At 37.0% G+C, this 23,829-nt stretch overlaps 1 protein-coding gene across 1 annotated transcript in view; it reads right to left on the reverse strand.

The window, feature by feature from the left end:
• gpat2 (glycerol-3-phosphate acyltransferase 2, mitochondrial) overlaps positions 1–23,829 on the reverse strand; it is a 37,826-nt gene that overhangs the window by 10,140 nt on the left and 3,857 nt on the right. Inside the window, exons 3-14 of the mRNA XM_016232369.1 lie at positions 23,350–23,423; positions 21,255–21,365; positions 19,285–19,419; positions 17,749–17,848; positions 14,818–14,951; positions 11,656–11,755; positions 9,250–9,435; positions 6,496–6,594; positions 5,388–5,412; positions 5,160–5,210; positions 4,974–5,044; positions 3,514–3,778 (exon numbers count right to left, since the gene is read on the reverse strand). Of these exons, the coding sequence (XP_016087855.1) occupies positions 3,514–3,778; positions 4,974–5,044; positions 5,160–5,210; positions 5,388–5,412; positions 6,496–6,594; positions 9,250–9,435; positions 11,656–11,755; positions 14,818–14,951; positions 17,749–17,848; positions 19,285–19,419; positions 21,255–21,365; positions 23,350–23,423 (1,351 nt within the window). The remainder of the gene's footprint in view (positions 1–3,513; positions 3,779–4,973; positions 5,045–5,159; positions 5,211–5,387; positions 5,413–6,495; positions 6,595–9,249; positions 9,436–11,655; positions 11,756–14,817; positions 14,952–17,748; positions 17,849–19,284; positions 19,420–21,254; positions 21,366–23,349; positions 23,424–23,829) is intronic.

Genomic DNA, 23,829 nt, shown 5'->3' on the forward strand with positions numbered 1-23,829 from the left:
ATTATCTCAATATTGATTTTTATAATCCCAAGATTATTTTAAGATTATTTTAAAATAAATACATTTTAGCCAGCAAGGAAGCATTAAACTGATGCAAAATAACAGTAAAGACACCTGTAATATTACAAAAGACTTCTATTTCAAATAAATGCTGTTTAAAGAAAGAAATTATCATGGTTTCCACAAAAAGATATTAAGCAGCACAACATGTTTTCAACTGTGAAAATTGTAAGAAATGTTTCTTGAGCAGAAAATCAGCATATTAGAAGGATTTCTAATCATGTGACGCTGAAGACTAGAGTAATGATGCTGAAAATTCAGCTTGCATCACAGGAATAAATTAAAAATGTAAACATTAAAATAGAAAACAGTTCATTTTAATTGCAATAATATTTAATACAATTATTATATATTATACATAAAATAAATTTGAAAAAGTATTATTATTACTGTTTTTGTCACTATATTACTGTATTTTTGATCAAATAAATGCAGCCTTGGTGAGCATAAAAGACTTTCAAAAATATTCAAACATCTTTCTTATTCCAAACTTTTCAACAGGAGTATACAGTATATACAAATTGGACATTATAACTGAAACATATCCAAAAGAATCAGATTCAAATCGGAAAATCTCTATCAATACCAAGCCTTAAAGGGGTCATATGATGTTGCTAAAACGAACATTATTTTGTGTATTTGGTGTAATGAAATGTGTTTATGCAGTTTAAAGTTAAAAAAAAACATTATTTTCCACATACTGTACATTATTGTTTCTCCTCTATGCCCCGCCTTTTTGAAACATGTCGATTTTTACAAAGCTCATCAGTCTGAAAAAGCGAGGTGTGCTGTGATTGGCCAGCTATCCAATGCGTTGTGATTGGCCGAATACCTCAAGCGTGAGACGGAAATGTTACGCCCCTCACATACTGTTGATGCCGTGTCCCGGCCAGAGCGACGAGACAAAAACATTAAAACCCATTACAAACGAGGCATTTGTTGCATCCAGTGTGGACATAATTACTGATTATAATGACTTATACTGTCTTTTTACGCGTTGCGTTGCATTGCATCGCGCCGCGTAAACATAAAACTCTGTCTGCATTTGTGATCGGAGAAATGACAAACAACAAGTGCTACTCTACACTGCTCAAAACTCGCGTTTGAATCACCAGTGGCAAATCCTTTAAATGAAAACGTACTTACGCGAGTCAGAACTGCCAGCATTGTAGTCTAACGTTACTCTCCCAGGATCAGTAAACAGTCCTCCATAAAATGTGCTGCACACATCTGGATATTTGGGTTAAACTGTTCTGGAACAGTGTTGTAAATACAACTTAACCACTGATTTGTAGTCGTGTCCTCTTTTGGAAGACACAACGAAAAACACAGCGGCCTAGCGTGAGGGGAAGCCCCGGCTTAGCGTGTGCTGAGGCCGGGATAGAGTGAGCTGAGTCGGTGGGGTCGAGAACGGCATGCCCGGCGGATGCGACGAATGAGTGGCAACCACATGTGACGACCCCGGGCTGGACTCCGCTTTGTCCACGGTGAAAGTTGATGTATTTCCTCAGCAACCAGCACAGATCAGCTCTAGGCATGACGAAGCAGATATCGTCCTCTTTTGGAAGACCAAACAAAGTAGTTTCGCTTTCACAACGAAGCACACAAGGCAGTATTTACGACATGGCTGCAGCGTCAACAATACTAAAGCGAGAATAAAAGTTACACCTTCTTTCTTTGCGTGAACATTTGGGCTGGATTATGCAAATCTTCCCACATAGTGAGGTAGACATGTGGGGGCGTGTTAGAACGAGCCGTTTTAGGTAGGTGTGGCTGACTTTGAACTTTTATAAAGAATATCTCTTTGGATTTGAGACTTTAGTCTTTGCAACTTTACAGATCTTCTTTATGCACCAAGAGCTTGTAACACTCCAAAGAGAAAGGAAAAATTGAAATCGCATCATATGACCCCTTTAAAGGGATAGTTCACACAAAAATGAAAATTCTGTCATCGCAGTTTTTTACAGTAGTTAGGACACATTTCTCAATACCCAAGTAATTTTTTCAAAACTCTTCACACAGTTCTCTTAACCAAATTTCAGCTTGGCACAGCAGTTAATTTTACATTCAAAATGCACTAAAACTACCAGAACATTTCATACACGTCTCTAATCAACTAATTCTTCCATAATACTAGCAAAGGCTTTCAAACTAATTTTGTCACTCATAAAACACTGACCTAAAACACTAACAACAGATAGCATTATGCAATGTTTGCTTTTGAAAATGTTTGCTTTTGTAAAATTCCTTTACAAAACAAGATCAACACTATCTATTGCTTATAATTCACTGCAGTATATGTTACATAGTTCATGTTTGCATTACAGTGCAAAATAATTCCTACTGTAAGTTTTCCCCTTTTGTATAGATGGTAATGAACTTGAAAAACTAACACGTGTAGGTTTTCAACTATATCAAATTGCTTTGTTTTGTTTTGTTTTTAAATTCAGAATATATTTCAATATGGTATTACTGTAGAAATGTAGCAAATTTATGTCTGATTCATTTTTGTATTATGTTAGGTTTGGAATTTAGGCTTAACAGTTTTGTAAAGTGTATGTAAACAGGTGCAAACTTGTGCTTGTAGGTACATAGAGTTTTGCCATTGTTACTGTCTGAGTGAGAAAATAATTTGTCATTTGAATGATGTAGTTATTGAATGCACTTTGTGCCAAAGCAAAGACAAATGATACAGTTTAGCCCACATCGAATACGGTTGTGTGAAGTTTTGAAAAAGTGACCAAAGTATTGAGAAATGTGTCCTAGCGATTGTAAAAAAAACTGTAATTACTCTCCCTCATGTCGTTCCAAACCCACAAGGCCGTCATTCATCTTGTGAACACAAATTAAGATATTTTTGATGAAATCCGAGAGCTTTCTGACCCTGCATAGACACCAACGCAACTGAAACGTTCAAGGCCCAGAAAAGTAGTAAGGACATTGTTAAAATAGTCCATGTGACATCAGGGGTTCAACCGTAATTTTATGAAGCTACGAGAATACTTTTTGTGCCCAAAGTAAACTAGAAATAACGAATTTATTCAACAATTTCTTCTCTTCCATGTCAGTCTTTGGCACATGTTCACGAGAGTATCATGACGCACAATATCTTGATTTGTGTTCCGAAAATGAACAAAGGTCTTACAGGTTTGGAATGACATAAGGGTGAAGTAATTAATGACAGAATTTTCATTTTGGGGTGAACTATCCCTTTAATATTAGGTCACGATTTTACACTGCTTGCTAACCTAAAAAGCAGCAATAGACTAACATGCCTTAAACATAATAAAATGAACTAACAAGGTTTATTTTTAGTCATCATGTCTTATCTTGCCAACGTATACCAAATGAGCCAGACCTCCCACTGATGCCCCCTCAAAAAAGACAGGTGCATGATGCCTGCCAACAGCAAGTTTCCTTGACTCCACCCAATCTTCAACACACTCTGCCTACCTCCTACAGCCTCGTGTATGAAGACGTGAGTGAGCAAATCGCAGTGCTGGCTCAGTATGAGCAGAGAGTCTGGATCGGGCCGGGGTGCGATGATGGGTTCTCCTGTGGGCGGAGCTGCAGCCAGAAGCAGATACGGGTGGAGCAGAGAGAGCGCGTGATGCACCAGCCCGACCAGAGAGCCACCATAACCCACGTCTGTGTTTCTAAACAACACCTCCTCCAGCAGCCAACAGATGTCCCTGCACAGCACGGATACACGCACACCCTGAGAAAGAGGAAGAAGATCGTTACAATCATTAGCAGTGTCATTAAAGCAAGCAGAACCATGTTTGATGCTTGTATGAATCATCTACAACCAGTGGAGGATTAATAAACCAATTAATGTACTATTATAAAAGGGTTCCAGTCATTTTTATTGGTTAATAGAGCTGGTATTAAATTATTTTTAATTTAATGTAGTGGTCAATATACAGTATGTTTAGGCTTTTATTAATACACAGTGTAGACACTTTAATGCAACATTGTTTAATACATAAAGCACATAAACACTTGTGTTGAAATAAGTATTTTAAAGCTGCAGTCTGTAAATTTTGCCTCTTTGTCGCTATCTCGGTTTGAAACCTGCAATTGCAGTAATTTGCGGAATTATTTTCATCACAGATTCTAGCCTACATCTTGGAAATATGACCCAAATAAGACTTTTCACCAGATATTGTCATCTTAGCAAGTAAGTAACAATTCTGCTACTTTTGTTCTGACCAACTGAGAAAAAAAGCATTACAATACATCACACTACCAATGGTGATTAAGTCTAACGATTGCTTAGCTCATATCACATCAAACCATGCAAATTATTATTATTGTTATACTTTGTTCTCAAAATGTTAATGTTAACAACATTAGCATTGCGTGACGATATTTATGTAGTGTGTATTAGCATTTACATATACATTTCAATATATGAGATAGCCTTAATGAAAACCCAGTCCAGAGCATTCAGAACCTCAGGCTCAAAATGTGTGTCTGCCTTCATCCAACCTGACAGAGCTTGAGAGGTGAAGAGGTGAGGAGAAGAATGGCAGTTAATAGCCAAATGCTGATGTGCAAAGCTTGTCGCATCATACTCAAAAAGACTTGAGGTTGTAAAGGTGCTTCAACTAAGAATTTTTGAATTTTTAATATTGTGACAATTCTGTTTTTGCTTCGTCATTATGGTGTATGGAGTGTAGATTAATGTGGGGAAAAAAGTAATTTAAGCAGTTTAACATAAGGCAGCAACAAAACAAAACGTGAAAAAAAAAGCCTTTTGCAAGGCACTGTATATCACTGCACAGCACCAATAGAGGCCAACTATTAACCTTAGTTTTCATGGATACTACTTAATTTGCTTAATAAAAAAGTTTTAAAAAAGTGATATATGAATATGATTTAAAGCCCCAAAGGAGTTTTTAAAAAAAAACCTTGCGATGCTTGTGGAGCAGCAAACAGGACACCAGACTGGTAGACATGACGGCCATACTTGTAGTTGAAGCTAAAATAAAACAAACACACACACATACACAAAGCTTAGCCTCATACATAGAGTAACGATTATTAAAGTGCAAGAGTTTGATCTTTGGGAGCTTGCATGTGTCGAACAGACTCACAGTACATCAAATGAAGAGTCAGTGCGATAGTGGCAGTACTAGATTTATTTACTACAGCAAGTAAACAAATTTATACATGAAATTGACTAATATTACCACAAACTGCATAGATCCAACAATGTAGTTTTCAGAAACAGAGTTTAGTAACAAAATTGTGAATCTGTGTTTTAGGCCTTGCAGTGTAAATAGTTGTCATTTACAGCTATAATATAAAACAAAATGTCTCACTTGGATGGATGGATAACTTTAGTAGCTTTAATAAACCATCAATAAAGAGAAAAGCCATGATTCTACACAATCAGTATTATATCTAGGGAAATGACTATGCCAATAATAAGTTTTCTTTTGCATATTTGTCCTATTGCTTGTAATTTGTTTCCAGATTCTTTATTTTATCACTTCCTGTTCCACTTGTTTTAAACAGCTACTTGAGAAAATGAAGAAATCTTTACTTGCATTACCATTCAAAAGTTTTGGGGTCGGTGCATTTTTTTTAGTGTTACTGAAATAATTATTTTATTCTCACCAAGGCTACATTTATTTGATCAAAATACAGTAAAACAGTAATATTGTAAGTTATTAATACAATTAAAACAATTTTTTTCAATCAGTATATTTTAAAATGTAATTAATTCCTGTAATGCAAAGCTGTATTTTCAGCATCATTACTCCAGTCTTCAGTGTCACATGATCCTTCAGAAATCATTCTAATATGATGATTTGCTGATCAAAAATGTCTTATTATTATCAGTGTTGAAAACAATAGTGCTGCTTTTTTTTCCAGGATTATTTGATGAACAAAGCTAAAAAAAAAATCAGCATTTATTTGAGATAATTTGTATTAAAATTGTATTAATAAAAAGTACCAACCCCAAACTTTTGAACAGTAGTCTATGTATATGAAAAGTCTATCGAAGTATTTAAAAGCTATAATCCATTGTTTTATGTAATTTATTAATAATTATATTGATGTTTAACTTTTTAAAGTAGTGTTTAATTGCATATTTTCAAGAAATTCAAGGTATTGATATCAACTACTCAAATTGTGGTATTGCAAAAACCCAAATATTACCAAACACTGGATCAATCTGCAAGTTTATGAATTATTCTCCTCCTTTTAATGTTAATTAGCCCATTTGTTTCACAATACTTACTCTATGTATAATTACATTGCAAGATGCATTGTATTATTTGCATTTATTATTCCCCTGCCATCTGTGACCCTATCAGAACAGTCCGGCCGCCCACCAGCTGAGAACAGCTGCGTTAAGGGTCTGCATTTGTATGAAACTATAATTGTTATGCGTGTATGGATGGTTGAGTGTGTGAGTCCTACCTTCAGAGAGAAAGCCTGAGCAAAATGGATCCTAACACTTCCTCTGTGATCACCCTTCAGCAGGGAGATGGCAAACCGCAGAGCAGACATCAGGCCGGCCTCCAGACCACACAAACAAATGAAAACACACTGACTCAAACGCTGCCACTCACGCAGGCTGATCAAATGACTTGGATCTAATTCGAGAAAACTTCACGGAGCTCTAATGGTGAAGAGCCATTAGAGGAGAAATTAGTGGCTGTAATCACTATGATAACTGGCGTCTATTTGAGATGGATGCACACAATAATATAGATTTCTCTTTATCTTTCTCTGAGTCGACACATTCTAGTCTGTACCATTGCAGAGTTAGAAAACACATCTCACAAGCTGCATATTAAAAATCATCAAATCAAAATGAAAAAACACGCCATCTGATTTTAATTATCTGAATATTGCTGATTATTACCATGTAATGAATCAGTTCACCTCAAGAATTACAAATACAAAACTACACAAGTGCAATTCCTATGCAAGACTTTTGAGTGGTTTATTGTGCACTGCTGTACGGTTGCTAGGGTGTTCTAGGCTGTTGCTAGGGTGTTCCTTAATTACCTACACATGGCTGGACGCCCTACACACTGCTCCTGACCCGACTCAAAAGCTTGCTTTGGGTGGCTACCAGGGTGTTGCTATGCTGTTGCTAGGGTGCTCTGGGTGGTTGCTAAGACAATGCTAGGTGGTTGCTAAGAAAATGCACTTTGGTTGGTTGCTGTGGCGTTCTGTGAATTTGCCGGGACAATGCTGGATATTTGGTAGGACACTGCTAGGCGGTGGTTGTTATGGTGTTTTGGGAAGTTGCTAGGATAATGATAGATGGTTCCTAAGGAGTTCTGGTGGTGACTAAAGTGTTCTGTGAGGTTGCTAGGATAAAGTTGTTTTCTAGGATTTTGCTGGGTGGTTGCTAGGACACTGATATGTGGTTGCTAGAGTGTTCTGTGTGGTTGCTAAGACATTGCTCTTTGTTTGGTTTCTGTGGTGTTCTGTGCGGTTGCTAGAACAATGCTGGATGTTTGGGAGAGGACATTGCTAGGTGGATGCTAGGGTGTTTTGGGTAGTTGCTAGGATCATGTTGCTTTCTAGGATGTTGCTAAGTGGTTGCTAGAGTGCTTTGGGTGTTTGCTGAAAAGTTCTGGGTGGTTGTTAAGACATTGCTAGGTGGTCACTTGGGTGTTCTGGGCAGTTGCTAGGATAATGTTGCTTTCTAGAACATTGGTAGGTGGTCGCTATGGTGTTATGTGTGGTTGCTGGGTGTTTGGTGTGGTTGCTAAAACAATGCTAGGAGGTTGCTGGGGTATTCTGTGTGGTTGCTAGAATAATGTTATTTGTGTTGTTTGCTAGGTGGTCAATAGGGTGGGCCACTTTTGTATGGTTGCTAAGATAAAGCTAGGTAGTTGTTACAGTACTCTGGGTGGTTACTAGGATAATGCAAGGTTGTTGCTAACGAGTTTTGGGTGGTCGCCAAGTTGTTTTGGTATTCTGTGGTTGTCATGATATTCTGTGGTTGACAATGACAATGCTAAGTGATTGCTAGGACATTGATAGGTGGTCATTAGAATGTCCAGGGTGGTTGCTAAGACACTGCTATTTGTTTGGTTGCTGAGGTGTTCTGTGTGGTTGCTAGGACAATACTGGATATTTGGTAGGACATTGCTAGGTGGTCGTTTGGGTGTTTTAAGGATAGATGGTTGCTAACCAAGAACCAAGTTCTTGCTGGGGTGTTCTGTAAGGTTGCTAAGATAAAGTTGCCTTCTAGGACGTTGCTAAAAAAAAAGTTGGTTGTTAATGGCTGCTAAACGCTGGTTGCTAAAATTTTCTGGAGGGTTGTTAAGACATTGCTAGGCGGATGCTATGAAGTTCTGAGTGGTTGCCTAGACATTTCTAGGTGGTCACTAGGGTGTTCTAGGCGGTTGCTAGAATAATGTTGCTTACTTGGACATTGCTAGGTGGTTGCTAAGGTGTTCTGGGAGTTTGGTGTGGTTGCTAAAACAATGCTAGATGTTTGCTGGTGTGTTCTGTAAGTTGCTAGGATAAAGCTGGGTGTTTGTTAAGGAGTTCTGGGTGGTCGCTAAGGTGTTCTGTGTGGTTGCTAGTACAATATAATTTTTCTAGGACATTGCTAGGTTGTTTCTGGGTTGTTGCTAAAACATTGCTAGTGTTCACTAGGGTGAACAGAGTTGCCAGAGTTCTGGGTGGTCACTAGGGTATTATGTATAGTTGCTAGGATAATGTTGTTTGTGTTGTTTGCTAGGTAGTCACTAGGGTGTTCTGGGCAGTTGCTAGGGTGTTTTGGATGGTTGCTAGGACAATGCTAGGTTGCTGCTAATGAGTTCTGGGTGGTTGCTAAGTTGTTTTGGGTGGTTGTCATTGTGTTCTGTGGTTGTTAAGACAATGATAAGGTTGCTGAAGTGTTCTGTGTGGTTGATAAGCAATAGCACACCTTTCCAAAACGAGCTGCATGTTTTTAGGCATCACTCAAGTCTGTAACACTAGGTTACATGACAAAGTTTAATACTGAGTTAAGAGTTTGGCAAAGACTATGATCATTGTGTTTATGAGCACCATTATTGTGTTTGCCTTTGTCATTTAAATGTGAATCTACTTGTGTTTGTAATTTGTTTATTGGTTTGTTTAATAGCCCCATGCGCTAATGGTGATGGTCTGATAGAGGTCATTATGGAATGGAGTGTGTGTTGTTAATACTAAGGTCGTCACCTGTGGACGTGTAAAATAGCGTGGCAGGCAATCATAGGAAATGGCCACTGGCACGACGCTAACATCAGGCACTAGACCGTCACTGATGGCCTGATGTACACGCGCTAGCCACTGCCCACTGTGACCTCCGGACGCACAGATGCCCACGCTGACTGCGGCCCCCTCTCGTAACAGCTCACCAATAAACTGTGGAGTGGAACAAAAGAGGAGAAATGATGGATAAAAATGTTTGTTGGAAAACAGAGAGGCTGGACAGCTTTATGATTAGGAAGAGATATAAAGCAGAAAAAATGAACTGCAATATCTGCAAAATCAGTCCAATAAAAATCTAATTGAAAGCCTGTATGTTTGAAGCAAGCATCTGTGTGTCAGAGGAGAGACATAAAATGTGCAATAGCAAGAGAGAAGTGGCAAGTTGACACTTCTATAGAATCAAATGGTACTTTTCTCATGCTTGAACAAAGCATTATGACAATTCTGTCATCATTTACTCATCCTCGCGTCCTTCTAAACCCATACGGCCTGAAATGGACAAGAAAGCACCACAGAAATGGCTCATGTGACTCATGCCCTATATTCAAAGTAGTGTTATGTGTGCGAGGAACAGATTGAACTGTAAGTCATTATTAAAACCTAGCTCTCAAATTTTAAACATGATTGTGCGTATTCAAACCAGTGTTATTTTAGTATTATTTACTATTAAATTATTAATTTTGAATTAGCTTTTAATTTTATATTTAAATGTTTCACTTTAATTTAGTTGTGGTATTAGATAATAGTTTTGTGTTTGTCATGATTAGTTTTCTATTTCTTATTTATTTCAATTTTAGTAATTTATTAACAGCTTCATTTCAATTAATGAATAGGACTTTGGTCCTTGTGTGCTTCGAATCTGTATTAAGTGAAACACCATACAAGTGTGAGGAAAATGCATTAGTGTGATATGATTTATTTCTACATGTGCAAGAGTCCATGATGAATTTTTGGTCACACTCGTGTTCATCTAGCTATTATTCATTTTCACTAAATAATTTTTGTTGTTGTTGTCTCCGTAATAATATATAAATTGACTGCTGATAGACTATTACAGAGATAGTTCAACCAAAAATGGAAATTCTGTCATTACTTACTACATCTTCACATTGATAACCTTCAAAACACACATGAAAATATTTTTAATGAAACCAAAATTTGTTGTCCAAATGTGCTCAACTCACAAGAAACAATGAGATGGGAAGTACAGCTGAGCTTCTGTTTTCCATATTTGATGTGCTCTATGTATATGCGTTGATTAATGTATATATGTGAATAAAAGCCATCATAATTCTTCAGAGGACTTGGATTAAACGGTTTAAATCATATGGATTACTTTTACAATAACTTTATGACCTTTTAGAAGTATCAAAGTTGTGGTGGAAAAGACTTTGACTGGAGAGACAGTAATCTCTCCGGTCTCATTTAAATTCTTAAAATCCATGGTTTTGGAACGACATAATGGTGAGTAATTAATGACACAATTTTCATTTTCGGGTGAACTACCCCTTTAACAGTCCCTGCTCACGGTCCGTTTCAAATATGAGAAAGAACAGCGTCAGTGCTCTGCAAAAATTTCTCCTTTTGTGATTCATGCAAGAAAGTATGTCATATGAGTTTTGAATTATATAAGGGTGCGTAAATCACAAACTTGTAATTTTGAGTGAACTATCTCTTTAACTGTCTCTCTCTGTCACACACACACTGAGCCAGATATCTCCCAAATCCATCTTGAGAAGCCTGATAAGCTCATATGCTATTCCAGGCATGACAGATTATTTCCTCTGTTCATTTACGCCAGTCAGAAGCCGTACATATGCACATATCTAATCAAAGCCCTTCATATTAATACTAATATCAGCTCTTCTTGCAATCAAGATCCTAATGCAGATTATGCCAAATCCTCTGAGTCACAACGTCCAAATTCTTGTAAATATTTCTTGTAAATGGCTAATAAAACATTCCTTCAAGAAACTCAGATAACAGTATGATTCTGACAGTAAATCTGGAGCCTGAGGAGATTTATTATCCACCTCCAGGCATCAGTGAGGCAGAGTAATGGGTTCAGCGAATCATGCAACCTCCCAATGAAACATCTGCAGTCCGCAGGTGCCCCATCGTCATGGGAACCGCTGCGCCCATCAAGGGCAGGTTACTAATGCAGCCTCACCTACCCCGAAAACGTGGGTGATTGTCCGTCTCGAGACTAAAACCGGTATCGATGGGATTCAAAAGCAGTGTGTCTGCGCAAACGTCTTAAGTACGGTCCAGCAGCTCAGCGCCTGAAGCGACAGTCTGTTTCACTTGTTTTATCGTATGCTGAATCTTGGCAATTCAAGCAGAACAGCACACTCAGCCTTTGTGGGGGCTTACAGAGGTCATGACTGGAGAATAGAGGCTGTCCATCTCAGCGTCTCGCTCTGAGCCACTGCCTTCTGGGAGCAAGACGACACCCAGCCTCTGAAGGATGGACCTGAGAAGACAAAACGGCCTCAATTAACAGTGACTAATGGGACATTCCTTTAGGTTATTCATCCAACAAATAACAACATAGAGGAGACTTAAAGGGGCCATATACTGCACTTTCACAGCACTTTCTTCCCTGATGTCTATTTAGAGACAAGGTCAGAATTTCACAGGGTGTGTTTCAATCTGTCCCTTAGTTCAGTAGTAAGTGCACTGCCCAGGGATTCAGCAAATTCTGGTACAATTTACTATCAAAATAGCTCCAGAACTGCAATTTTTTTCTTGCCGAGAAATTACCAGAATGCACCATAAAAACCTGCAAGGCTACTGACTATTTTCACTTTCTGGAAATGTCATCATCATAAACTCTTTTAAGTCACAGGACGAGCAAGCCTTACTTTTATGTTTCGAATTACACTACCGTTCAAAGCTTTGGGGTAAAAGTAAAAACTGTAATATTGTGAAATATTAATGTAATCTGAAGTAACTGTTTTCTATTTGAATATATTTTAAAATGTAACAGTCCTGTCATGCCAAGCTGAATTTTCAGCATCGTTACTCCAGTCTTTAGTGTCACATGATACTTCAGAAATCATTCTAATCTGCTGATTTGCTGCTCAGGAAATGTTGAAAACAGTGATGTTGCCTTTTTTTTAACAGAAAGTTGAAAAGAATAGCAGGAATATTTAGTGACATTATTAATGTCTTTATTGCCAACTTTGATCAAATTGTTACATCCATGCTAAAGAAAAATGTAAAATTTTTTCTTTCAGAAAACCCCAAACTTTCGAAAGATAGTTTTCATCTATGGAAGGGAACTAATCCTTCAAACTAAAAATATTTTTTGTTGAAATATTTGTTAAAATCTTGATAAAATATAGTTCAACCCTCCCTCCCCCCACCAACCAACATATTATTTATTTGTTCATTTATGTATGCTATGCAATATTGCACTGACATACTAATGTTTATCTTTTTGTTTAATGTCTGATTTCCATTATGCGTGTATATTTTCTGCTTTGTTTAATATACAAAAGGCAGGACAAGCTCATATTTCATAATGGCACTTTATAAGACACTTCCTAACAGCTACAACAAAAGTGTCATACAGCGATGTTGATAAATACCAGCTAGGTTTTAATGCATGACCCTCATAATCGCGGGTAATTGAGTCTGCTGTTTAGTGGATAAGGCCTTTTTGCAAGTGCCTGAAATTGTGTTTACGATGCACTGATTCATCCACATAACACGACCATTTATCACTACTCTGCTACTGTACTGTTTAGACTTAATACAGCATAATTCACTGTCAAAAGGTCTGGGGAAGTAACTTGGCACCGTGAAAAAAGGGATGGGAATCACAAAATCAACAAGTTCATATTACTCTTTCTGGTTCCTTAATTCCATTAGCGACTATTTTAATACTTTGAAAAAAGTGTGGTTCATTAAATAAGCCAATAATTGCACCACATTATTCAGTGATTGATTGTGTCATTAGACCAATTCAAACCTACAAGTCTTTTTATTAGTTTAAGTAGTTACTACTTTTATTAGTTATTCGTTCAGTCAGGTTTAATTCCGATGACAAGTTCCTCGCACACATAACACTACTTTGAATATAGGGCATGAGTCACATGAGCCATTTCTGTGGTGCTTTCTTGTCCATTTCGGGCCGTATGGGTTTAGAAGGACGCGAGGATGAGTAAATGATGACAGAATTTTCATAATGCTTTGTTCAAGCATGAGAAAAGTACCATTTGATTCTATAGAAGTGTCAACTTGCCACTTCTCTCTTGCTATAGCACATTTTATGTCTCTCCTCTGACACACAGATGCTTGCTTCGAAAATACAGGCTTTCTAAAATAAAAATTTAGTAGCAACACTAACACTGAATAACACAACTGCAAGAAACACTGTCAGAGTGGTTTAGTATGATGATCCATCCACATCACTGGAAAGCACGTTTGAGAACGCGTTTGTAATTTCTACATCACTAGGCAGTCTCAGCAAATTTCCAAAAGGCCACAGGATGATGTAAACATTTTTAAATTAATAAGTTATTACTCATATATTAAAATAATCTAACTATAACATACCCACGACCCTACATAGGATGAGGTTGGAGAATGGATGGATGAATCACTTATATTCAATTTAAACAATAAAAAAAGGAAACCGAAATTAGGTGAAAAATCATCTAAAATCAGTTGTATTTCTTCTTGCTGATAAATTAATGATTCACAAAATTAAACCACTTACTTTTAGCAATACTCCCACTTTCTGTTAATAAATAAGTAAACTACGTATATATTGAAATGCTGAAAATATCTCCTGTTGTTTAAACCACATGTCTACATAATATATTTAACTCTTCTTTCAAAAGTTTCAACTCTTATTTTTTCTAGTGTATTCATGGTACACTGAAACTTGGATCAAATCATACTGCTAATTCTGTTCCAGAAAATGAAGGAACTGTGAATTAAGCTGATCTACACTATAAATTTTGTATTCATATATGCACACATATATGATTGATTGCCACATCCAGTGACAATCAATCAAGCATTGCACCATAAGTTTGATGCATATCATAAATACTGTACATTAACAATTACTGACACAGTAATCTGTATAAACAGCTATAAAGTAATTATTGATGTAGCCTTGTAAACAAAGCACAAACCTCCCCGCGGCCTGGAGTCTAAGTCTTCCGTTACCTGCAGGAGGAAACTATTTACCCCCACCAATCCCTCTCTGCGGTCGACTGCCGTTTCCAGCACACTGTGCCATGATTCTTGAAGAATTGTACGTTTCATTACTTACCAAACCATGAATAAGTGCACTGCGCGTTAGAAACTGCTGTGCTTGCACCAAACTAGTATGAAATTAATGAACAAGACCTTTCTTTTTAACAAAACCAGCGCTACTGACACAAACAGAGCTGTGATGTAAATTTACACTGGTAGAGGGCAGGAAATGATGTGAACTGTGGGGGTATGTGCTAAGAAGGTTTCTAAACAAACTAGACCTCTGTGGGCGCTACAGGGTGAATGTGTGTATAAATATACCTTAGGCAGGTTTGTCGGACGTGGGCTGGGTAAATGGTGTAGGGAACCCTCAAGTTGTGGCAGAAAAGAGTCAGACAAATGAGAGCGTGATCGATGCCGCTCTGCCGAACACACACATAGACCAGTGGATATTTCTGCAACACACACACACACACACACAGACAAAATGAGAGGACACTTCAGTGCAGTCAGAATTACAGTTGAGCGGTAAGTACATAGTTGAAAATGAACCTGTAAATGAACTGTTTTTGTACTTCAGAAAATGGCTCTGAGACTGTGTTTCCAGACCCTTTGTACCAAGTGTGCTAATATCCCCGAACTTCTGGTGCCTCCTTATTTAATATAAACATTGAGACCCAAGAGCAGGTTAAAGATTACAATAACCCTATTATAGCAAACACAACATTGTTCATCATAACTCTAATCAAGTACTCTACCCATAATAATCTACTTATAAAACAATCATAAATTATGTATACCTAGAGTCCACACAGCAAAAACTTCAGTTGCAAAACAGAAGTTTTTTTTTTTATACAGACACAACAAATATGGCAAATATTACAAAATGTGACATTAGATGGTATAAATTATTCTTTTTTTTCTTAAAGGAACAGTTCTCCCAAAAATTCTGTCATTATTTCTTCACCCTCAAGTTGTTCTCTTTTGTGTTCAGCAGGTCTTCTGCTGAACACAAAAGAAGATATGTTGAAAAATGTTGGTAACCTAACAGTTGCTGGTAGCCATTGACTTCCATAGTATGGAAAAAATACTATGGAAGTCAATGGCTACCGGCAACTGTTCGGAACAACTGAGTAAATGATGACAGAATTTAAATTTTTAGGTGAACCATCCATTTAAGTGACACTGCCCAACAGTGACACCAGTGGTTACAAGTGACAGCAGGAGGTGGTGTCTCTCTTGCCTACCGTTTCTATGGTTTCAAGGGGTCATGGACTTCCTTTATTTTTTATTTTGTACTGTTTTGAGGTCCACTTATGTTATCAAGACTTCTACATCAAAAAACATCACAATTTAGAAGTAACAGGCTATTTTCTGTCATGTTTTAAGCCCCCTCATCAGAATGCTCTGCTTGAATAGGTGTGGCAGATTGTAGACTCAGAAGTAAATTCTCACTGCTATGATTGGCTAATAGTTGTGTATGTGTGTTTGACAGCCTGCATCCTTCATAGATGGACGCTGCTGTGATTTAGGGTAAAAAAGGAAAAATACATAATAAATTATCTGTAATAACACAGCAATAGTGACCACATAATAAAAACAGTTACTCACACTTGTGTGGTGCGACATCGGATCCAATATGGTCACACAGCATTGTCTTTTAGTTTCAATCTTTCTAAAAATTCCATGTCAAATTGTGCCTTGTTTGTAAACAAATCCGCAGTAAAATTAAATGAACAATAGCCAAGTTCTTACCGACGCGGTCTGGAACTTCATTAAAAATAAAAGTTTATCGTTTGGTTTCTGTGTAAACCTGTGTTTTCCTCTCTTGTTATTGACCTACTATGTGCGCAAATCGGTGGGCGGGGCTAAACAGGCAGCGATGTAGAAGCAGGCGTTTATCTTCTGCGGAGGCGGTATTTAGCTACATTATTACATCATAGAGTAGTACATTACACAAACTGTAATTTTGGCAGATTGGCCTCAATATAACCAGTTTTTAGACGAACTAGAAAGAACGACTGAGTTCTAAAACTTACAGAATGTTTTTATAGTACAATGGCCTCTTGTATGTCAAAAGATCGAGGGAATTTTGGTTTCTCAGTTCATGACCTCTTTAAAGCAGCAAGTCAAAGCAACAGAGCTATACACAACAAGCGCTCAGGAACGTTTATGGTAATTCGGCACTATATTCGCTAATATTTTTATCTATAGCTAAACATGATTCATTATTTTCCTCTATGTGGACGTAGCTTCTTTCCCCTGGTAAAGACGTACTGTAAAGCTCTAGCTGTAGATGTGGTTATTTTAACTACAATATCAGAAACATGGTGAGCAGCAAAATAGATTGATACTTTTGCTAAAACACTGCAAAAACGTGAATGCCGCAAATATAGTTATTTTTATCAATAAAAGTAACCATCTACACTCATGAGATCAGAACAAAAACATCTAGAAATTGAAGTATATAGCTTGTTTTAAGGATACTTTAATATTTTTACTGGAAAACAAGGAAATAATGTTGATAATAAATAGGATTTTTGCATTATACATTCTGAATTCTTTCAAATTGTATTTTTGTGGAGTTAGACTGAGTGGGCGGTGAGTATCTGATCTGCAGGTGAGCTCAATATTTTCAGGAGTGACACACATGGACTGAGGCCAAAGAGATGATTTCTGGTGGTGTTGCGGGATGGATGTTTAATTGGTTATAAAATCAGACAGCAGATGAGGTCTAATCAGTTCTGTGATGTTTTGTTTCATATTGCACTTGCACCAATTGAATGGTACAAAAAAGCTTTTCAAAGTGTGCTTTTACTTCCATATAAAGAGTTATGTGTGACCAAAAGCCTGAGGTGGAAAACCTGACTGCAATAAAAATAAATGTGTAAACCGGATAAATGGAGCAATAGGGTGAGAGAAGGAGAAAGAAAGAGGCACACACAAAAAGAGCATTTTGATATAGACAGCAGCCTTCAGCTTCATATATTTAAATCGCAATATCATACAGCAAAATCGAGAATAATTGAGTTTGGTATAGAAAAACACTGCAAATGTGGAGAAAATAACTAAATAAAAAAGGAGAAACTTGAAGAAAATTTGTGGTGAAAGAAGAAAAGCAGTAAAGGCTAATGAGATTCAGGAAGAATGAAAGCATGCATTGTCATGTATGAATCACAGGATGCCTACAGGGAGGAAAACAGGTTATATAAGAGAATGGGGTGAAGGAATAAAGCCTAGTTGTGTGGTTACCAGTTGTGTGGCACGATGTAAAGCTGCCATCTGGTTGAGGTTGACCTGTACACTGCAGAAGATCAAACTGAAGAACTTCAGCAGCATCCAGCTCACCAGCCTGAAAGAGAGTTCAGTGAGAAATCAGTTGAAAAAGTTAAAATATCTATATGCAGATGCACAGCTGGCATGATGTGGCAAGCTGCACTGACATTCTGCCCTTCATAAGCGCTCTGTAATTATCTAGTGCAGTTATGCAGCTTTCGTGACCTCACATGAAGTCAACCTCAAACAAACAGCAAAAAAGCAGTTAAATACTTGTGACACTGAGCATCTGCACTCATTTGTACAAGTTTTCTTATTTGATTAGTGACCAAGAAATGCATGAGGTGAAATATTTCTTCATTTGATATTTCCTTGAACTTCAATTTCAGGTTTAAATGGGATTTTAAATCTCAGATTTTCAATGTGGGTCATTTTTTAAACCTAAAGAAGTGTGACTATTTAAAGGTGACATATCATGAAAATCTGACTTTTCCAGGTTTTAAGTGCTATAATCAGGTCCCCGGTGCATCTACCAACCAACGTGAAAAAGATTAACTCAGTAACTTTGTTTTGGTAAGCCTTTTTCTGCCAGCGTCTGAAAAAACGAGCGCATCAGATTTCGCTCCCTTGGTGATGTGGCAAAGGGATCTCATTATAATATTACCGCCCCCCTAATCTGTAAGTTTCCACCAACGACCCAGTCATTTTGATTTCGCAAGCGACAACGGTGTACCAGCTCTAATGCCATGGCGAAAGTTTGAGCAAAACATGCTAACTGTTCGGTCTTTGGCTGCACAGACGAGCACAGAACACTATTTAGAGTCCCAGCCTCAGAGGAGACAAGAGAGCAGTGGATTTATTCATTTATTTAATGTATATTGCTGCTGCCACACAGATCTAAAATAAACATGCAATTTATTTCCCAACAGTTCACAGATATAACGGACTGTTTTTTGTAACTCATGTGTTTTTAACTTAAACTTGTGTGTGATTGAGAACTTAGTTTAGTACTCACATGTTGTGACAGCCGCTTTCTGTCCGTGTGCTTCGGATGTGCACTCAGAAAACCACATATCAGAAGTTTAAACTCAGATTTCAGCGTGATAATCATGACAATCAGAACCAAAAACAGATGTTTTTAGCAGGTCAGAGCTGTAATGGCGCAGCTCCATTCTGGAAAAGGAGGCGGGGAGCAGCAACTAATTTGCATTTAAAGAGACAGGCCCAAAAAACAGTGTGTTTCTGCTTCCACTCAAAATAGGCATTTTCAAAATGATATAATAAATGATCTGTGGAGTATTTTGAGCTGAAACTTCACAGACACATTCTGGGGACACCAGAGACTTATATTACATATTGTAAAAAGGGGCATAATTGCTGTTACACTTGGAATGCTGAACATTCTATTATTAAAGTTTACAAAAACCAAAAATCCACCACAAACATTCAGCTGAATGAACTGCAGATGAATGAACAGGTGATTTGCTTTCAGAATGAGAATTGTGTTCAGACCTGAGTAGCCAGGGGGAGATGATGGTCTGTGTGATGGTCAAAAGTCTGCCTAAATGACTTCTGACTTCAGGCATCACCTGCTCCATCGCCTTGGTCTCATCTGGTGAACATGCCGTCATCAAAGCCTGCCTCACTCTGGGTAAAAACACACAGAGTCACAGGACAACAGACCACAGAGTAAACAAAGGGGATATTGTGTGATGGATCATCACATAAACACCATGTAAACACACCAAAACCGCTTATGCCTCCAGAGTGAAAAACACACCAATGCCGTTTAGGACTATAAAAGGTTATTTAAATGTTAGGGCCCAAATTGAGTTAGATGAATGGACGGAGGGTGTGGTAACAGGGTTGAACCAAGGTAAATAGCAAAGAGAAAAGCTAACATGGCATAATGTGGCATACGGAACTTGACAGCTAAATTAAAATGAATGCCATTCCAGTAGTGATGGGTCACAATTGGCCAACAGTGCTCTGCTGAACTGTTTTTGAATGCAAGAATGCTCTCCTCAGAAACACATTCAATCAAGGTCAGGTAAATCCAGTTCTAGTCTAGTGACCTTATACAGGGCTTCATTAAGATCGAACTTTCAAGCAACCAAGCGGCCAGTCCAAGAGTTTTCAAACTAGCGCTTTCTAGGAACTCGAAAAAGAGCTTATAAAAAATGTATTTTTAGGTCAATTAAAGGTAAAATGTTCACATATGATAAATTTATTTAAAGTTATATTTTCTAACACACTTACTAATTTTGATATTTGTGATACATTTTGCATTCTGTTTCAGGATGGATCCATAATTCTGAGATTATTTTATTTTACTCCATTGACAATGGTTTATGCTATTGAAATTATTTTATTCTATTGACAGCCATAGTTTTTAACAGTAAGAAATACAGTTTTGTGAGTTCACAGTGTTTTGTTGTACATTTTAACTTCACTCTAACAAAGAATAGAAAAAAGACAAAATTATGTTTAATTTCTTAAGTTACTAATATACTAATTTTGATATTTGTGATACATTTTGCATTCTGTTTCAGGATGGATCCATAATTCTGAGATTATTTTATTTTACTCCATTGACAATGGTTTATGCTATTGCAATTATTTTATTCTATTGACAGCCATAGTTTTTAACAGTAAGAAATACAGTTTTGTGAGTTCACAGTGTTTTGTTGTACATTTTAACTTCACTCTAACAAAGAATAGAAAAAAGACAAAATTATGTTTAATTTCTTAAGTTACTAATACTATGTATTAAATATTTACAAATAATATTTAACAATTTGCTTTCATTTTCATGCAGTGATAATACAAATAGCTGATAATAGAAACTTTAAGTTTGGACACACCATGTATTTATAACATGTTTGCTATTTTGCTTCACATAGTATAGGCTGGTCTTTATGCTGCATTTATATTTTACACTCAAAAATTAATCATATGTTTATTTTTCATTGTTAGCATCTATTTGATTTTATTTAAATAATCATATTTTAAAAATGTATTTACTCAAACTTGACATCTGTCAAATGTGAAAATTTGATTTAATTATTCAAGTATAAAAGCATTAAGTATTCTTATTTGTAATGCACATTTGCCAGTCATAAATAAAATATTAAATTTATTAGTTTATTTTAAAACTGTAATGTAAAGGGATGGAAATTCTATGTGCAATAAAAAATATAGCAAAAAGAAAATACAGCCAAAAAAGTTAAAAAAAAAAACTTTGTACTGTCAGCATTGACAATAGTTAGGTTTGCACATCTCTGCATGCAATCTAATGTAATGATAGATTAAGTGGCTACCAATCTTCTATATTAACAGAGGAGAGAGAAATCTGAATTTAATCTCAATGGGAGCCTCAAGGGAGTGCCTCTCAATCCTCAAATGCATGTCTCTCTGCTCTCTCCCTCTCTCTACACGTGGCATGTCATCTAATCAGTGAAGAGTGCTCAAGCGAACCGCACCTCTCGCTGCCGTAGACTCTGTGCCGTCTGTCTCCAGCAGGGCTGGGGTGAACTTCACAGCCCCATACAAACAGCAAACAGCACACCCTCCTTACTAACCAGCCACGGTACCTGAAAACACACACACACTCACACAATACACTCATGTACGCCTACTCTCTTTTACCCGATTAGCAAAATAAAAAGGAGCCCTTGTGTAAATAGATTGTCTCACTCACATTGGGACAATGAAAACAATCGCTGACCAATCAGCAATAGGTGAATACATCATATTCTCAGCATAATCAGGCTCCAAAATGTTAATTAGCTCAGCCAACGAAAGAGTAGGCTCTGATCTGGGACTATTAATTCAAGCCGAATGAAACGCTTCCGTAGGATTTGCAGCGCTTGACTTCTGACACTTTCTAAAATGGAAGGTGATTGAGAAGATAAACCGGGTGCTCACAGAGTCTGCCTCTGTGTGTTTTGATGCAGGAGAGACAAATCCCATTTATTTGCTTTAACAAAGTGTTTTCTTGGAAGTTAGAAACTTTTCTTTATGGGAGTCCTCTTTTTCAAGGAAACAATGACTGCATCACCACACGCCAGGATCTGTCAGCAATAGCCACAAGAGTGCCATCTGCTTTCAAATGCAGGGGTGAACCCTGTAAATTATTTTTTTGTTTGTGTGTGGTCAGAATTACACAAGTCAGTCCCAAACTCAAAACAGATACTGGCATACTAACAATCGCATTCACTTTTTGCATAGAAATATGGATAAATTGGATTCACATCTAGACGAAACAGTGATTATTAATATCAAATTAACCAAAATTTAATGAAAAATTCCCATAAATCACTCCCATAAATGTATAAAACATTTGTTTTCCTGATGTGTGTCTTGTTGGGAGAAATTGAAAGTACATCTACATTTTCATTAGCCGTTTTCAAAATATTCTAGGTTTTCCAGTAACAAGCAAATTTTTCCAACCAGCATCATGACAAAACGCTCCATTGCTGGTTTAATTATGTCATATTACATTTTGCACACAATTTTAGAGACTATAAATCAAACACAATCTCCTGAACTCTCTCAAGCATTAGGAAATCCAATTTATCTTGATGAATCTTAGTTTTATGTGTTTTTGTAAGGACGTATTTATTTGCTGCTGTTCATCACTGTTTTTCTACTTAGTTTGGTATATATTGTATTTTTTTAGTTTGATTTGGTGTAAATTATTGAAGAAATCTGAAAAAGTCTACAAAATTAGTAATCAATGTATAAGCGATGTCACCTTAACGGATATCAATATGTTGTATTGTGATAGACATACTGATCATAATAAGTTATGATGTTAGTCATACACTAAATTCCAAAAGTTTAGGGTTGGGAAGTTTTTTTCATGTTTCTTGAAAGAACTGTCTCACCAAGGCTGCATTTATTTAATCAAAATACATTAAAAACAGTAATAAGGTGACATATTACAAATAATGTTTTCTATTTGAACATATTTTGTAATGTCATTTATTCCTGTGATGCAAAGCTGAATTCTCAGCATCATTACTCCAGTCTTCAGTGTCACATGATTCTTCAAGAAATAATTCTAATATGCTGATTTGCTGCTCAAGAAACTCTAATATTATTATTAATATCAATGTTGAAAACACTGCTGCATACAAAGTTCAAAAGAACAGCATTTATTTGTAGAACTCTTACATAGCATCAATGAAGTTAGTTACTTTTTGTTAGTAGCTTGTAGTGAAGCCAAGTACTTTATCAAAACAGTAGTTTGACTGTAGCTGAACTACTTTAAATGACTAGCTTGTGCTTGGAAAGCAGCAGTTTCAAAGTATCTTCCCAGCACTGCTGTGTGTGTTCATGGCCGATGTGACTCAAAAAGAGTACCCTTTCACAAAAGGGTAGCGGGGTTGTGGAAACCACGCTCGATTGTGGGTCTGCGATGTAAAAAATGAAGAGAAAGTTATTCTAGGGCTCTTTATTTTGTGACTGAAGTGCATGTGCCAGGCGTGCGAACAGAAACGCAAACAGTAATTACACTCGAGCAGTTTGAAGCCGGAGGGGAGGGCTTGAGTCGAGTGAAGGATGTGCACTTACCCGGTGTGTGTCTCGTTCACACACGTCAGGTTCTGAAAGCCCAGAGGAGGAGTGTTACGCAGCAACTTCAGACCCTGAGAGTGACAAGAAGATATTTGATCAAACTTGATGGAGAGCGTGCTAACCAGCCTCCATCACAATTCAGAGAGTCTGTTCTGCTGTCCCATATAGACTGAGATAATGACACACTTTCGGGAAGCCTTTTAGTGTTTAAAATAGCACCCTATTAGTTCCACTATAAATCACAGCCTGAAAGAAATGCCTCAATAAAATACTTCCAAAATAAAATGTTTCTCAAAATACGTTGACATGCAACTCAGTTTTAAAAAAGCTAGTTTCTGATATAGTTTCTATATTTTTGCCTATTTTTACTTGACAGAGATTGAGAAAGTGACAAATTGACTCTGGATATGTTACAGTCCAGGTGTAAGACTTGATCACTTGCATATTTAAAATAAATTAGAATTAAAATAAATAAAT

This window comes from Sinocyclocheilus grahami, unplaced genomic scaffold (assembly GCF_001515645.1).
Source record: "Sinocyclocheilus grahami isolate Dianchi unplaced genomic scaffold, SAMN03320097.WGS_v1.1 scaffold410.1, whole genome shotgun sequence".
Lineage (NCBI taxonomy): Eukaryota > Metazoa > Chordata > Actinopteri > Cypriniformes > Cyprinidae > Sinocyclocheilus > Sinocyclocheilus grahami.